The following is a 15,810-nucleotide window of genomic DNA, read 5'->3' on the forward strand; positions in this document are numbered from 1 at the left end:
TGATGAACAATTCATGTCAAATTCGTGCTCTTGCTGTGATGTTATGTTTGTATGCATGAATTGATGATGATTGTATGATTGTTGGTGAAATTAAATGTTTAAATATGTAAAAATGATAAGTTATGAATATTGTGCTCAATTGGTGAATTTCTCCTAAGTTGTTGTTAATTTGAGATGTGATTCTTGTTCAAATGATGTTATGAATGTTATTTGATATTATGATTGATGAATAATTGCTTGGGTTTGCATATTCATTGATTGTTGATGAGAATTTGAATTGTGTTGGTGTTTTGGTGAAAATGAAGAGTTAGCTCAAGTGTCAAGTGTTTTTAAGTTTGATTGTGTCTTTATAAGTCTTTTTAATCATATTGACCTATAGACATGTTCTGGAAACATATTTTGGGATTGGGGAATCAAATTGGAGGATTTTGAGTGAAAGGGGTTCCAAACCCGTAACTTTTCTGCAAACCTGTGAAGGTTCGCTTAGAGGTTCGCTTAAGCGACCTGGTAAGCGAACATTCATAGTATTCTCTGGTTTCAGTTCGCTTAAGCGAACTGTGAGCGAGCGAGTGAGCGAAGTTTTCTAGTTGCTACTGGAACTCGTTCGCTTAAGCGAACATGTCGTCGCTTAAGCGAACTGGTGAGCGACCAGCCAGCGACCAGAAAGTGAACAAAGCGAGTTGCTACTGTAACTTGTTCGCTTAAGCGAACCAGAGGGTCGCGTAAGCGAACAGCTCCAGTTTCAGCCACTTTGATCTTTTGTTTCGGGTCCTTGGGGGCCAATCCGAGTTTTCTTAAATGATGTTTTAAACATGTTTAACCACTGTTAATCCCCCAAAGCCTACTGGAACAATGATTGCTTGCATAAACTTGGAATTTTTAAAATGAGTATTAACTTGTGAAATTTTGAGAATTCCAAACTTTGTCGGAAAAAAAATTTTATAATCTAAAGAGACTTACAAGGGAACCTACAGCTCATATAGACTTAGGTGATGCTTGCAAGGGTGGTCAATACCTTAATCAAAGTAAAATGATATTTTGAGTGGGAAATGAAAGGTTGTGAAAACGGGATTCTTTTATGAACTAAGTTGTGCTCGGGCTAGTGTGATGGTTCGAAGGCGACTTAACTTTATGTAAACATTATTGGGTAAGATTGGTTAATATTGTTCAAACTTGTTCTAGTTGTTTCGTTCCGAGATAGCGTGGTGAAATAATCATATGATTAATGAGATTGTGTGAATGATGTTATTGATTGTTGATAATCAATTTGTTGTGTGATGATGGATACTATGATTTAATTGTGTGTGGGCATGTTTTCTTGGTAATGCAATGTTGTGGAGATAATCAATATAATTGGGTGTTGTCCTATATATTGAGTTGAGATTGAGAATTGCTGTCGCATTATCGAGTCATTACACATGTCCATGCATCATAGTCGTTGTTGCTGTAAAAGGGATGACTCTTTTACTTCGAGATTATTGTAAGGCAGGTGTGAGCCCTTACATTCGATGTGCAAGTGGCATCGAAAGGTGACGACCTTGTTGAGATTTGGTACCACATGCATTTATGAGTCAATAAGTGCATATCATAGCATGAGTCCTATGTGAAATATGTGATTGGTGATGAATTGAGATGAATGAAAGTTGATGATGGTTGTCTATGATTGATCTTGTGAATGAATATTTATGATTGGATAATTATTCATGTGATTGATGTATGTGGATATGAACTATCAAGTTGTGATATAAGTATTTATGCATGACTATTATTATTCAAGTACATGATATTATTTGATTTGATTATTATCTGGATTATGATAATGTAATGCTTACCCCCAGTGGTTTTCACCGCCTACTTGCCTGTATGGGTGAGTAGACGTTGTGCAGGAGTAGTGCTCGGTGAGTCTTTGCGTGGGATATCGGAAGCTTTCTCCGATATCGGGTCGTGTCGGCTCTGATCTAGGCTTGTCGTGTCGGTCTAGATTAGGTTGTTTATATTTTCCGTTGGATTATGATTTTGTTGAGGACTACCCGTATGTTTGGGTTTTGAGATTTATCTTTGGGATATGATTTAGTTGCTCATGGCATATATATATTTGATCACTCTGATTTATTTTCCGCTGCAACTGTTGAGGTTTATATACATGTCTAACGGTTTTGAATTTTGAATAAGACGTAATCTCTATTTCTTGAATAAATGTATTATTCGCATGTTTAATTGCTTAAATAGAAATAGGAGCGTTACACCTACCCCCTTCGCCAATCTAGATTCAGTGGTGCCCCTTAAAACATCATCTTCACGTAGGAAGTCGGAGGGCCTACCCCCTTCCCCAATCTAGATTCAATGATGCTTTTTAAAAGTTTTTCAAGATAACATTACCTTCACGTAGGAAGTCGGAGGGCCTACCTCCTTCCCCAATCTAGATTCAATAATGCAACCTTGAAATTATTTTGGCTATTTGGCTTTTTATAAACTCCTTTATACTAACTTATACTACTTTTACTTTGAGAGTTTTTAAAGGTCAACGTACCACTAAAATTAAAACATATTTCCTTAAAATACCTATTCATATACTTAATCAAGGGAAGCAACTTGTGTTTTTCTCATTGGAGAATTGTATTCACTTTGAAGCATGATGTGGGTATATCAAGAAAACTTAAAATACAAGAGTTCACTTTCATGTACAAGAAATAACCAATTAAGAGTAGACAATAAAAAATTTATGTCATGATATTTTTCAATAAAAACAAGCTACTTAACCATGCCTTTCACAATAAAACAGAACAAAAGAATAAAGTTCAAGGGAGTTTGGAAACACTACGACTAAAGACACTTTATTAGGCTCCCCCCACACTTAGGAGAAGCATTGTCCTCAATGATTTAAAAGAAGAAGAAGAGAAAGAAGAAGATGATGAAGAAAGAGAAGTAGAGAAGAGTAGAGGAAGAGGAGAGCTCACAATTTTATTGAAGTCCATAAGGTAGACCTTGGAGGTGAAGGTGTTGCATCATGTATCGAAACATTTGATTGTTTTATTCGTTTATTTGAGTGCCCCTTAGGACATCGTTTCTTAGCCCGATCATTTCAACATCTTGTCTTTATTGCTCGGTGCATGTTCTTTGAACTTTGGTTTGCATCCATGCCCACCGTTCATCATTATAGTTTCCACCGGCTTCTTGTTAATGGTACAAGTTTGCACCTACCTCCTCTTCATCACCACCATCATCACCATCATTGTGTACCTGTAGGTTAGTGCCAACATAAAAGTTTTCTACCACCTTCGGATTAGTAATATCTGAATTAGGTAGAATAATCAAGAAATTAGCATTATTGACTCTCCACTCATATTGGTAATTGTGAGAAGGGTTATGGGTTCTAATAAAAACATGGTAGTGAGGGTATCTAAGTCTAGGTAGTAGTTTCCCTCAATCATATTTATCCCTTTGTTCACATTAACCTTAATTTTTCTAACAATGAAAGTGATGATTCCACCTACCATTATATCACCTTTATATCCGGTTTCTTTTTAGCAATTGAAACAAGATAATAAATCAAATAATAGCAAATGTTAACATGGTGGTTATAAAGCATAGCCTACAACATAAACAGCTCAACAATCCTCATCATTCCTACCTCTTTTCTACCCCATATGGTGCAAGCAATAACCGTGTGAAGGTACCTAAGCACAGAGTTGTGAATTTATTCAACAGCCTAATCACATGTTCAACTATTTCTAGTCTATCCATAGCATTAACATCAAGGTACCTGCAAGGAGAGATAGATCTAGAGATTAGAGATTTATACCTATTTCTTTGCTCGGAATCCTTGAATTGGATCCCATGATTGCAGGCTGTTGATTGCTTCTTGCTTGCACCTCTTCCGGAGGCTTCAATATCCTCACCTTTCCTTTTTGATGTCATTGACCTTAGCTTGGTTTGGGTGTGGGTGGATGATTGTTGGTGAAGTTTGGAGAGAATTATGGAAGAAGGATTATAGATGTTATTGATATGGATACTGGAAAAAATAAAAAAAATAAAATTTTTTTTTGCTGATGGGTTGGCACGGCCGTGCCACCACAGGCACGGGCCGTGCCAACTTTCAGGAAAAAGAGGGAAGATTTTTTTTTTTTGGGTGGGTTTCTGGTCAATGGCTTCAAATTTTTTTCACTTTTTCGCATCATATTTGGACAAATACCTACAAAACAAATTAAAACAACACAAAACAAACAAAATAAAAGCAATAAAACTCATGGGTTGACTCCCACGAAGCGCTCTTTTAGAGTCATTAGCTTGACGATTAGAAGGTTTCTCTACCCAATACCCAATCTTTCCCAAAGGGATAGTGGCATCAACCTGAGATTCTCTCCCAAATCACACATAGCTTTTTCAATGGTTTCACTCTCAATCACACAAGGGGTGGAAAAACTCTCAATCACTATGAAGTTAGGCTTAGCAAGCCTTTGTGGGACATGGATTTTGAGTTTATAAGGTGGTGAAACGATTGGCTTATCACTCTCTCCTATGACTTTCTCACCTTGTTGCTTTTCACTCTCTATCTCACCCTCAATTGTCTTAGTTTTCATAATGGTGTCCTCTAACTGCTTACCGTCCCTAAGTTGAATGGCATTTATAAGGCCTCTGGGGTTGGCTTCAGTTTGACTTGGAAAGACTTCGGGGGTTTGAGAGGAAGTAGCTACTTTTTGGGCTACTTGAGAGATTTGAGTTTCTAGCATTCTAGTGTGAGTAGCAATGGAGTCCACTTTAGATGTAAGCTTGACAAGAGAGTCATTCAAAAATCCAGTTTGATTTTTAAGTTCTTGAAATTGCTTGGATTTCTCCATAGCATGTTTTTCTAGTAAAATTTCCAAGCTGGATTTCTGAGGGACTCTTTGGTTGTTTGCATAAACGGGTGGTGTTGTTTGTTGTCCAAAGGTATAAGAATTTTGCTCGGGACTTTTAGCAACACTACCTAGTTGGCATTCAACACCAGTATGGTCAAGTATTCCACAAAATTCACAAGGTGGTGAAACAAGAGCAGGTGTGACGACACTTACAGTTAATTTATCAAATTTTTGAAGAAGTGTGTCCGCATATAGATGATCAAGGGTAGAAACCTGGTACATACCTGCCTCCTTTTTAGAGGGTGGAGGAGTACCTTCAGTGATAACTCTCTCACTTGTCCACTGATAGTGGTTTTGTGCCATGTTTTCGATCAAATCATATGCTCCTGTGTAAGTTTTATTCATCAAAGTTCCACCTGCAGCTGCATCAACAAAAAAAATTATGGTACACAAGAGACCATTATAAAAAGTGTGGATAATAAGCCAATTCTCAAAACCATGATGGGGGCAAAGCCTAAGCATTTCTTTGAAACGCTCCCACGCATCGTAAAGAGATTCACCATCTTTTTGAGTGAATTGTGTGATTTGACTCCTCAATTGAGCAGTTTTACTATGGCGAAAGAAATGCCTTCCTCATTTGGTTCCATGAAGTGATAGAACCAATTTGCAATGAATGAAACCAAGCACTAGCTCTATCCCTCAAAGAGAAAGGAAAGAGGTGCAGCCTTACGGCCTCTTGGTTTGCCTTCAAAGTTCCACTGAGTCTTAAAAAAATTGAAACATGAAAATTCGGATCCTCAGTGGGTGATCCAAAAAATTGATTTTGCTGCACCAGGTAAATAAGTGCAGGCTTTATTTCAAATTTAATATCCTTAACCGTTGGGTACACAATAGCATCGTACGGCTCATCTGAAGATGTGATTGCATATTCTTTGAGAGCACGTTTCTCAGCCATATCGTTATTATTGTGTGTTTCTTTGAGCTATCCCTAAAATCAAAGCGGTTAAAGATAGAAAATAAAAAATAATAAAAATAAAATAAAATAAGGAGAAAGGTAGGGGGAGAGAGAGAGAGATTTTATATATAAATATATAATTTTTTTATATATAGAGAGAGAGAGAGATATTTTATATATAAATATATATATATATATATATATTTTTATTTATAGAGAGAGAGAGAGATAAATATATAAAAAAAATAAAAATAAAAAGATAAGAAAAAGAAATAAAATATTTTATATATATATATATATATTTAGACTAACCACTATTGAAAAGTTAATCAAATTACAATAACTCCCCGGCAGCGGCGCCAAAAACTTGATGGGATAAAACCGCAAGTGCACGGTTCTATCGAAGTAGTAAAAATAGAGTATCGTTCCGACAGGGAGTTACGAATTCAATTAACTTTAGATAATGATTAGACTAGAGGTTTATAAGGTAGAAAAGTTTGGGTTTTTAATTAAAGTAAATAATAAAAGAAAAGATAAAAGCATTGTGATTATTGGTTCATCTAAATGACAAGTCCTTCACAAACCAAACTATAACCTTATAACTTTATGTTAGACCTAATTTCTCAAGACAGATTCTCTTTTGTTCCTCTAGCAACCAAGCCTATTTCGCTGACTTGATTACTATTAGAATTTGGTTCTTCTAACAACCAAGTCTATTTCGCTGACTTGATCATTATTAGTTCCCTTGAAGATCGAAACTATATGTCTCAAAGATTTCAAAGACTATTTCGCTGCCTTTGAAATCCTTGTCTAAATTCACTTGTTCGAATATCAAAGCTCCACTTTCGTTTTAGGAATTGATATTTGAGATGATGGATAAACAGTTATCAAACCCTCCACTTTCGTTTCCACAGTTTGATAATGGTTGATCCATGTTAAAGCGGTGAATTTAGATAAGAAATTAGGGTTACATAAGATTAAGGCTTAGAGCTTGGTTTGATTAGGATTATGTCATTTAGACTTATCCAACAATCCCAAGACAAGAAGAAGTCTACTCACTAATGTTCATCGTAGACAAGGGGAAGAAGAGAGAAAGCATAAAAGTAAATAACAAGAAAGTAAAAGAACTTTTATTAGAAAGACAATTGTCACATATTGTATTCCAAGAAAAGATGAATATTTGTGATGGCTAGCTACTCTATTTATAGTTTACATTCGACTTAAAATCTAAGCAATCACTAGAATGTTCCACAAGTAAACTAAAACAGAGTAGCTTAAAATCTAAGCAAAAGCAGCAAAAGTAGTTATGGAGTGTGGCACGGCCGTGTCAAGCCTAGCACGGGCCGTGCCAAGTTTCTGACTTGAGGGAGATATATTTTTGTCTCCGAATCTTCGTATTTTCGTACCAAATCAGCTCCAAAACCCCTTTCTTTTGCTCCAAGACTCAATCCATCAAATATTCGTTCCTGAAATATAACAATATGCAATTGTAGTAAAATAGTTTAAAAAGGAAATAATATTAATATAAAATAAACTTAAATCTAATTAAAACGAAACTAAATAATATATTAAAATAGATAATAAAAGACTCATCACGCCCGTTTAGAATTATTTAATTGAGTCTAGAAGTTATTAAGATGAGTTTATATTATATTTATATAATATATGTGTGATTTATATGATTTATAAGATTGAGGTGATGTTATGTGATTTTATGAGGAGTTGTGACTTATTTTATTGTTTAATAAAATAAGATTTGAAAATAAAATAAATATTGAGTTTAGGGGTTGTTTTGAGATTTTAGAGAGTTTTGGGGGAGAAAGAGAAATAAGATAAGATAGTTGGAGGAGATATAAATAGGGAAAATCTAGTTTAGAGAAAAACATAACGTACGTACGATCAGTTTTGGAAAAACGGAGAAAAATCCAAGAGAAGGGAGAAGACCTAAAGGGGCTGCGATTTCATTCTATAAGGTAAGGGTGAGACTAACTTTGCAATTCTATTAAGTTTGTGAATCAACGGTTACATTTAACATGATTTAGGATGAGTTTAAGAGGAATCGGAAATTAGGTCAAATTGGTAGAATTGATGATTAAAGGGTGAAAAGTTGTTAGAATGATGTAGAAATTGTCCCTAGACCTTAGATAATGTATAAAATGAATTCTGGAATCGAAATTAGGCTTAAAAACCATGAGAATTTGTGAAATTTATGAAAACTGCACTTCTGCCCGTAGCGACATTCATCGCTCGCCTCCCGAGCCATGATCCTCGCCACGACGAGGGATGAACTTCATCGCTCGCCACGCGAGCAACCTTTCCCGCCTCGCGAGTTGCTCGTCGCAGCTCACCATAGCGAGCAGACGTACTCGCCTAGCGAGCTTGACCAGAGAGTGTAACGCCCTATTTTAATATTTATTTATTCTATTGAGTTTAGAGTCTATTTATATGATTATGTGGTGTGTTGTTATTTTATTAAGTGGTGTTATTTTATTATTTAATAGAATAAGATTTGAAATAAAATAAGATTAAGTTGTGGGGGCTGTTTTGAGAATTTAGAGAGTTTAATAGAATAAGTGAGAATTAGGATTTAATTGGAGCTTTGGGGTTAAATGAGAATTAAGTGGGAGTTAATTAAATATTGGAAGATTATATTTACTGAGAAAAAGGAGAAAATAGGGTTAGAAGCAGTTTCACGTACAAACAGTTTTTGGGAGAAAAACCAAGAGAAAGCTAGGAGAAGAGCCAAGTGAGGAGAATCAGATTTTCTGTAGAGTTTTGTTCTTCAATCAAAGGTAAGGGTGAGACTAACTCTCAATGATTATAGATTATATAACTTCTGATTTTGATTTAACATAAGGGTTTTGGTTAAATTGGGATTTTGGGTTTAGGTTTTGATTATAGATTGTTGAATTTAAAGTGTAGAAACCTTGAAAATGATGAGAGATTGCGTACAGATCAATGGTATAATCATATAGCAATGTTGTAATCAGTTTTGGGGATTGAATTGGGGAAAATTTGGACTTTTGGTGAAAAACTGCAGAATTCACGTAGTCTGGTCTGTCGTGATTCGCCATGAGCAAGAGATATTTTGCCTAGTGGATATTTTCTCCATTTCCTCGCCAGTAATTCGCCTGGCGAAACATCACAGTAGCCACTCGCCTTGATCTCGCCATTAGTTCGCCTAGCGAAATGTTCAGTGGCAGACTGCCCTATTTCGTTTTCTTGCATCTTTTACACACGTTTCTGTTTTGAATTGGCCTTTGGTGTAAACATGAAAGTTGTAGATAATTTGGTTAGCTTTCTAAAGGCTTTTGTTTGACTTGAAAATGATATTTGGTTTTTGAGATATGCTGAAAATACTCCAAGGAGGTCTTAGTGAAATTTTATGAAAATTCAGCATAACCGTTTCTAAGTTTATCCAAAACTTATGGGATAATTCCAACCCTCAAAACTAGAAGTACTATGAGTTCAATTAAGGTGTTTAAGAGTATTTAACCCATGTTGTTAGATTGAATCTTTGGGTTGTACTAATGATTATATATGATTATATTACCTTACCAAGAGCATGATTGATTATGATTGTTGATTTATGTATAATTTCACTCAAACAAATTATACAAGTTGTTGGAATTCATTGTCGAAGGTTGTTGTGTCATAGTTGACCATGGTGATGATAGGTCATATTCATATATGCATTACTTTGTAGCAGTTGTTGTTGTCGTTGAGTTGTGTATGTTGATATACACAAATGTTGAGTCCATTGCATAAACATAAAGCGGTGAGGGCTCATGCCCTGGAACGCCTTGTCGTTCAAAGCGGTGAGGGCTCATGCCCTGGAACGCCTTGTCGTTCAATTGGTGAGGGCTTACGCCCTTTGAATGCTTTAACCATTCAAATCCGGGAGGGCTCATGCCCTAGAATGCTTTGTCATTCAACTACTGAGGGCTTATGCCCTGGAATGTTTATCATTCAAATTGTTGGGGGCTTATGCCCTGGAATGCTTAGTCATTCAACACGTTGAAAATGGTGCCACATGCATATTGTAGTTGTCGTTTTTCTTGAGAGAGTTTTTGTCGTTGTTGTTGATTAAGTTTTTGTTGTTGTTTTGGATTGAGTTGTTGTTGTTGATTAAGTTGTTGTCGTTGTTGTTGAGTGAGTTATTGTCGTTGTTGTTGATTAAGCTGTTGTTATTGTTGTTGTTGATTCAGTTGTTGTTGTTGTTGATTAAGTTGTTGTCGTCGTTGTTGAGTGAGTTGTTGTCGTTGTTGTTGAGTGAGTTGTTGCCGTTGTTGTTGAATCTTGTTGTTGTCGTCGTTGTTGGTTGAATTAGTAAGTGTTACTAAAGGGAAAGAAGTAAGAACATTATTGTTGAATATATTTTGCTGTTTATATTATTATGAGTGTTGGTGTAAGCCCTAGAGGCCAATAGTTTATGTTAAACCTATCTTATGTATCATGACTTTTATTATTGAATAATATATGGCACCCTTTAGTATATAATGTTAATAAAGTCCTTAGAATAGATAGTTCGTGTAATAATATATTAAGTGTGACTTAATCATGAGATTACATTATCTTATAGAATGCTATTCTTAAATGTATCTGTAGTCAAAGCTTTAATATGAATAAAGGATAATAATAAAGCGTCGAGACTATTATGTATGTAGACTGATGACCGCATCTCATGGGTCATAGATATGAGATATCAAGTCTATGCATAGATATAAATATTAGGAGTAATATTTATATTGGATTGACCCACTGTGAGAATACTACATAGTAAGTTATGAAATTGTCATAAGATATTCTCACAATGATAATAATGTATATCGCTCTTAGACCTGAAACCACTATGATCTCTAGATGTGGACTCAAGTGCTTTGTTGCCATTCTAACGTTGTCTGTAAAAGGATAACAATAACGTTGGTTGATGAGCACTTGATGAATCATGCTGAGGGCCATGAGTGTCCTAGATGGGATTTGTCCCTCCTCATAAACAGGAGATATATCTTTAGGCCTCTTGATGAAATATGACTATAAATATGCATGGCCATGCTGAACTAAGTCAATATAAGATATTGGACTTATTCGTTAAATAGTATATTTCGGAATCAAGATAAATGAACATTGATCTATACAAGGGTGACACTATCTATGCCTTGAGATCAATGAAGATATTGAGACAAAGGAGTAATTATACACATATGTATTATCATGAAAGGTTTCGTCAGATCACTTGACATTCTTGTCACTTGGGTAGCAATGATGTGTTGCTAGACACCGCTCATTGTTTATGATATTAAATAATGGATTTAATATCATTGCCAACGTGACTAGAACCTAAAGGGTCACACACAAAGAGCAGTCAAAAGAGATATGTATAAGTACGACTTATATAAAGGGTGCGCTTAGTAAATAATGCTAATGATTTAGCAATATTACTAAACTCGTATTGGGCTTAGTGAAGTCAAAAACGAGTTTGACTTGCAAAGCACATAAGGAGTTCTATAAATAGAACCCTAGTGCAATAGTTTGCGGTTACGTTCTTTTGCAGAAACCTAAGTTCTCTGACTTCCGTCTTCTTGGCTAGCACCGAGGTTTTGGAGGAGCACTGTTCGTGTGGACTTGATAGAGGCTCTGCTGTTTGCTTGGCTGTGATCGTGATTCCGGTTCGCAGATTCCACCGTTCGTTTTCAGACCAACCGTTCTAAGGTAACAATCGAATCACTGGTTCAAGTTCCAATTCGTAATGATCCAAGGAAAGTAAATCGAAATTTTATTCCGCTGCTTATTCTGTTTTATGTCGATTTACCTTCAGTGGTATCAGAGCCAATTACGAAACCTTGAATCGGATTGTATTGTTACTGCTTTATGTTTTAATTTGATTAAACATATTGAACGAACATAAATAATAAAGAAAGATTAAAATTGGCATCGCATCATATTATGCTTTCTGTGCATGTGTTTTCGATTTGATTCAATGTTTCAGAAACCGTTTCTGGTGAAACATCGACGTTTCGATCATACATATCGACAGAAACATGGTTGATCGATCATAAAACGCAGTTAATGTTAATATCAATCACGTGAATGTGCATGGCTTTTCGAACCGTTTTGATGTTTCAGAAACCGTTTCTGGTGAAACATCAAACCTTTCGATCATACATATTGACAGAAGCATGATTGGTAAATTCTGTATAACAACGGTATATATGATATACTGGATTTGATCATAGTTTAAATAAGTCAGATGATATTTTCATGTTGATTGATCTAATGTATGGAGCTTCGTAACCGATTCTGTGAACTCTGGTGAAGCATCCTAGACTCGGTCATGATACGTGAATAAAATCAGAGTACTTGTTTAATAAAGATCAGATTGTTGTAACAGAATTAGGGTTTGCCGAAACGATTAGGGTAATCAGAAACGTGTCAAGTGTTGATGCGAAATACGGTGCTAATTCAAAGTGAATCGTTCATAATGAATTATAAGGAACCACCGTCTGCTGACCGGGCAGCGGAACCCCCGGCTAATCTGCGTAGGATGATCACATGTCGAATTTTAATTTAATTTATTTAATTATAAGGAATAATTAATAATAATAAAAGTGTGTTTGTTATTATTATTGTCATGTGAATGATTATGGCCTTAGTCCTTTTATTTTATTTCTTTTGGATATTAAAATACGGCCTGCGTGCCGTGCCTTTCTCTTATATCTCTATTGTACATTCTCTTCTCATCCACTCCCTCGTATGTAAAACGAGTTTTCTTCATATGTAATGTAAATAGAATACAAAGGAGGTAATAGGGCTCAAGACGTAGGAATAGTCCTGGAAGTCAAGCTTGGAGAAGCAAGGTCGTTTCTAGGATTAGTTTAGATTCTCTCATTGGCTTGAGAGAGTCATAGCGTTAGGATGGCCATAATCATGTCACTTTTATTTTGTATAAATGTTATGCATGTCTTGATTGGAGTGCGAATATATGTGATATATAAGCCGTGGTGAGGTGAGACCAAATTTTATAAAAATCCTTCAATTTAAATATTAAGTTTAAAGCTTTCCAAAAGTTTAACACCCTTCAAGACTAATATCGAATATGTGGGTTTTGCCTCCGTAAAGCGCATATTCTATACTAGTAAGTTGTGGTGCGGTAATCCAATTTATCCAAGTGTTATTCTTTTGGGTCAAACTTAACTAAATTAATTTTAATAAGATTAGAATAAATTTAGAAGCTATAATTGGACGACTTCTATATGATAGAATTGAATAAAGAGTTATTCCGCCAATTGATTTGAAAGTTGTATAAGATACAATTGGAAATGTTCCTACCTAAATAGCTAAGTTTTAAGTACAGCCCCCGTTGACTTAAAACAAGGTGAAATAAGGATTTCAATCCACTAGAAAATCTTCCAACGGGATTTTTCGAGTCAAATGTTTGAAGGTCATTTGATTTGAGTAAAATAGTGGGAGCGTATTTAATTAAAGACCAAATTAAATATTTTTCATGATACTTATTTTGCACATTTTAAATTGTAGATGGCCAATAACGCTTCCACAAACATTTTGCGATCCCTCATCGAAAAGGAAAAATTGACTGAAACAAATTTTATAGACTGGTCCCGTAACATGAGGATTGTCCTCACCCACGAAAAAAAGCTGTATGTGCTGGATGGACCCATTCCTGAGACACCTCCTGCTGGAGCTTCTGCGGCTCTAAGAAATTCTCATGCCAAGCATCTCAATGATTCCATAGAAGTTTCATGCATCATGCTGGCTTCAATGACTCCCGAGCTGCAAAAACAGCATGAAGGGATGACAGCGTTCGATATGATCGAACATCTTAAGACTCTTTATGAAGAGCAAGCCAGGCATGAGAGGTTTGATGTCTCTAAAGCCCTGTTTTCCACCAAGCTGTCAGAGGGAGGTCCCGTAGGACCTCATGTGCTCAAAATGATTGGGTACTCTGAAAACCTAGCTCGTTTGGGATTTGTCCTTGAACAAGAGCTAGTCGTTGATCTTGTGCTGCAATCGTTGCCTGAAAGCTTCAACGGTTTTGTCCAGAACTTTCTAATGAATGATATGGACAAGACACTTCCACAGCTTGCAGCAATGTTGAGAACTGCTGAGAAAAACATGAAGGGAAAAGGAAAGGCTGCTGCCATTTTAATGGTTAATAATGGCAAGTTCAAAAAGCACCATAAGAAGCCTAATAAGTCTAAGGGAAATGGCAAAGGCAAAGCTGTTGCCAAGCCATCAACCAAAGCTTTGAAGCCTACTTGAGGCGTGGCTAAGGATGGTAAGTGCTTCTATTGCAACAACGCTGGGCATTGGAAGCGAAACTGTCCAAAGTATCTGGAAGATAAGAAGAATGGAAATGTTCCTACTACTTCTGCAGGTATTTTTGTTATAGAAATTATTATGTCTACTTCTACATCATGGGTATTAGATACTGGATGTGGTTCTAATATTTGTACTGATGTGCAGGGTCTGAGAAAGAGTAGAGCATTGGCAAAAGGCGAGGTCGATCTTAGAGTTGGCAATGGAGCAAAGGTTGCTGCTTTAGCTGTTGGAACTTATGTATTGACCTTACCTAGTGGTCTTTTACTTAATTTAGAAAACTGCTATTATGTACCTGCCATTAGCAGGAATATCATTTCAATTTCTTGTTTGGACAAGGCTGGTTTTTATTTTACAATAAAGAACAAATGTTGTTCCGTTTATTTGGATGATATTCTTTATGCTAACGCAAATTTGAGTAATGGACTTTATGTCCTAGATCTCGATATGCCTATCTATAACATTAATACTAAAAGGTTGAAACCTAATTAGTTGAATCCAACTTACCTTTGGCATTGTCGTTTAGGACATATAAATGAGAATCGCATTTCCAAACTCCATAAAGATGGATTTTTGGATTCTTTTGATTTCGAATCATATGAAACATGTCGATCTTGTTTATTAGGAAAAATGACAAAAGCTCCATTTACCGGTCAAGGTGAAAGGGCTAGTGATCTTTTAGGTCTCATACATACTGATGTGTGTGGACCCCTAAACATAACTGCTAGAGGAGGCTTTCACTACTTCATTACATTCACTGATGACTTTAGTTGATTTGGATATGTGTATCTAATGAAACATAAATCTGAATCATTTACTTTCTTCAAAGAATTTCAAAATGAAGTAGAAAACCAACTAGGCAAGAAAATCAAAATGCTTCGATCTGATCGAGGTGGAGAATATTTGAGCTTAGAGTTTGACAATCATCTTAAAGAATGTGGGATACTGTCCCAACTCACACCTCTTGGAACACCGCAATGGAACGGTGTATCTGAAAGGAGAAATCGAACCTTGTTAGACATGGTCCGATCTATGATGAGTCATGCTGAACTTCCAAACTTCTTATGGGGGTACGCCTTATTAACTGCAACTTACACACTTAACCGAGTTCCATCTAAAGCGGTAGAAAAGACACCATATGAGATATGGAATGGTCGAAAACCCAATGTGGGACATTTTAAGATTTGGGGTTGTGAAGCTTATATAAAACGACTTATGTCTACTAAGCTTGAACAAAAATCTGAAAAATGTTTCTTTGTGGGATATCCTAAAGAAACTAGGGGATACTACTTTTACAAACCACCTGAAGGCACAATTGTTGTTGCCAGAACTGGAGTCTTCCTTGAGAAGGATTTTGTCTCCAGGAGAATCAGTGGGAGCAAAGTAGATCTTGAAGAAATTCAAGACCCACAGAGTACTGAAATACCGGTAGAGGAACAAGGACAGGATACCCAAACTGTTATGACAGAAAATTCTATCCCAGTAACACAAGAACCACGTAGGTCTAGCAGGATACGTCAAGAACCCGAAAGATATGGGTATCTCATATCTCAAGAGGGTGATGTATTGCTCATGGACCAAGATGAGCCTGTGACTTACACGGAGGCCATAACTGGCCCCGAATCTAAGAAGTGGCTTGAAGCCATGAAATCTGAAATGGATTCCATGTACACAAATCAA

At 36.1% G+C, this 15,810-nt stretch overlaps 1 protein-coding gene and 1 non-coding gene across 2 annotated transcripts; both read left to right on the plus strand.

The window, feature by feature from the left end:
- Nucleotides 1-5,331: 5,331 nt before the first annotated feature.
- Nucleotides 5,332-5,438, plus strand: LOC120577779 (small nucleolar RNA R71). The gene has a single exon (XR_005643761.1). It is a non-coding gene; the product is annotated as a small nucleolar RNA R71 (small nucleolar RNA).
- Nucleotides 5,439-13,550: 8,112 nt separating this feature from the next.
- On the plus strand, nucleotides 13,551-14,519 carry LOC120577765 (uncharacterized). The gene is made up of 2 exons (XM_039829706.1): nucleotides 13,551-14,188; nucleotides 14,278-14,519. Exon 1 carries the CDS (start codon nucleotides 13,561-13,563, stop codon nucleotides 14,071-14,073), a length of 513 nt encoding a protein of 170 aa, XP_039685640.1. The 5' UTR covers nucleotides 13,551-13,560; the 3' UTR covers nucleotides 14,074-14,188; nucleotides 14,278-14,519.
- Nucleotides 14,520-15,810: the final 1,291 nt, after the last annotated feature.

This window comes from Medicago truncatula, chromosome 8, assembly GCF_003473485.1.
Source record: "Medicago truncatula cultivar Jemalong A17 chromosome 8, MtrunA17r5.0-ANR, whole genome shotgun sequence".
Lineage (NCBI taxonomy): Eukaryota > Viridiplantae > Streptophyta > Magnoliopsida > Fabales > Fabaceae > Medicago > Medicago truncatula.

Excerpts from the sequence above, each read along its gene's own strand:
- LOC120577765 (XM_039829706.1), top strand. The coding sequence starts at position 13,561 with ATGCTGGCTTCAATGACTCCCGAGCTGCAAAAACAGCATGAAGGGATG.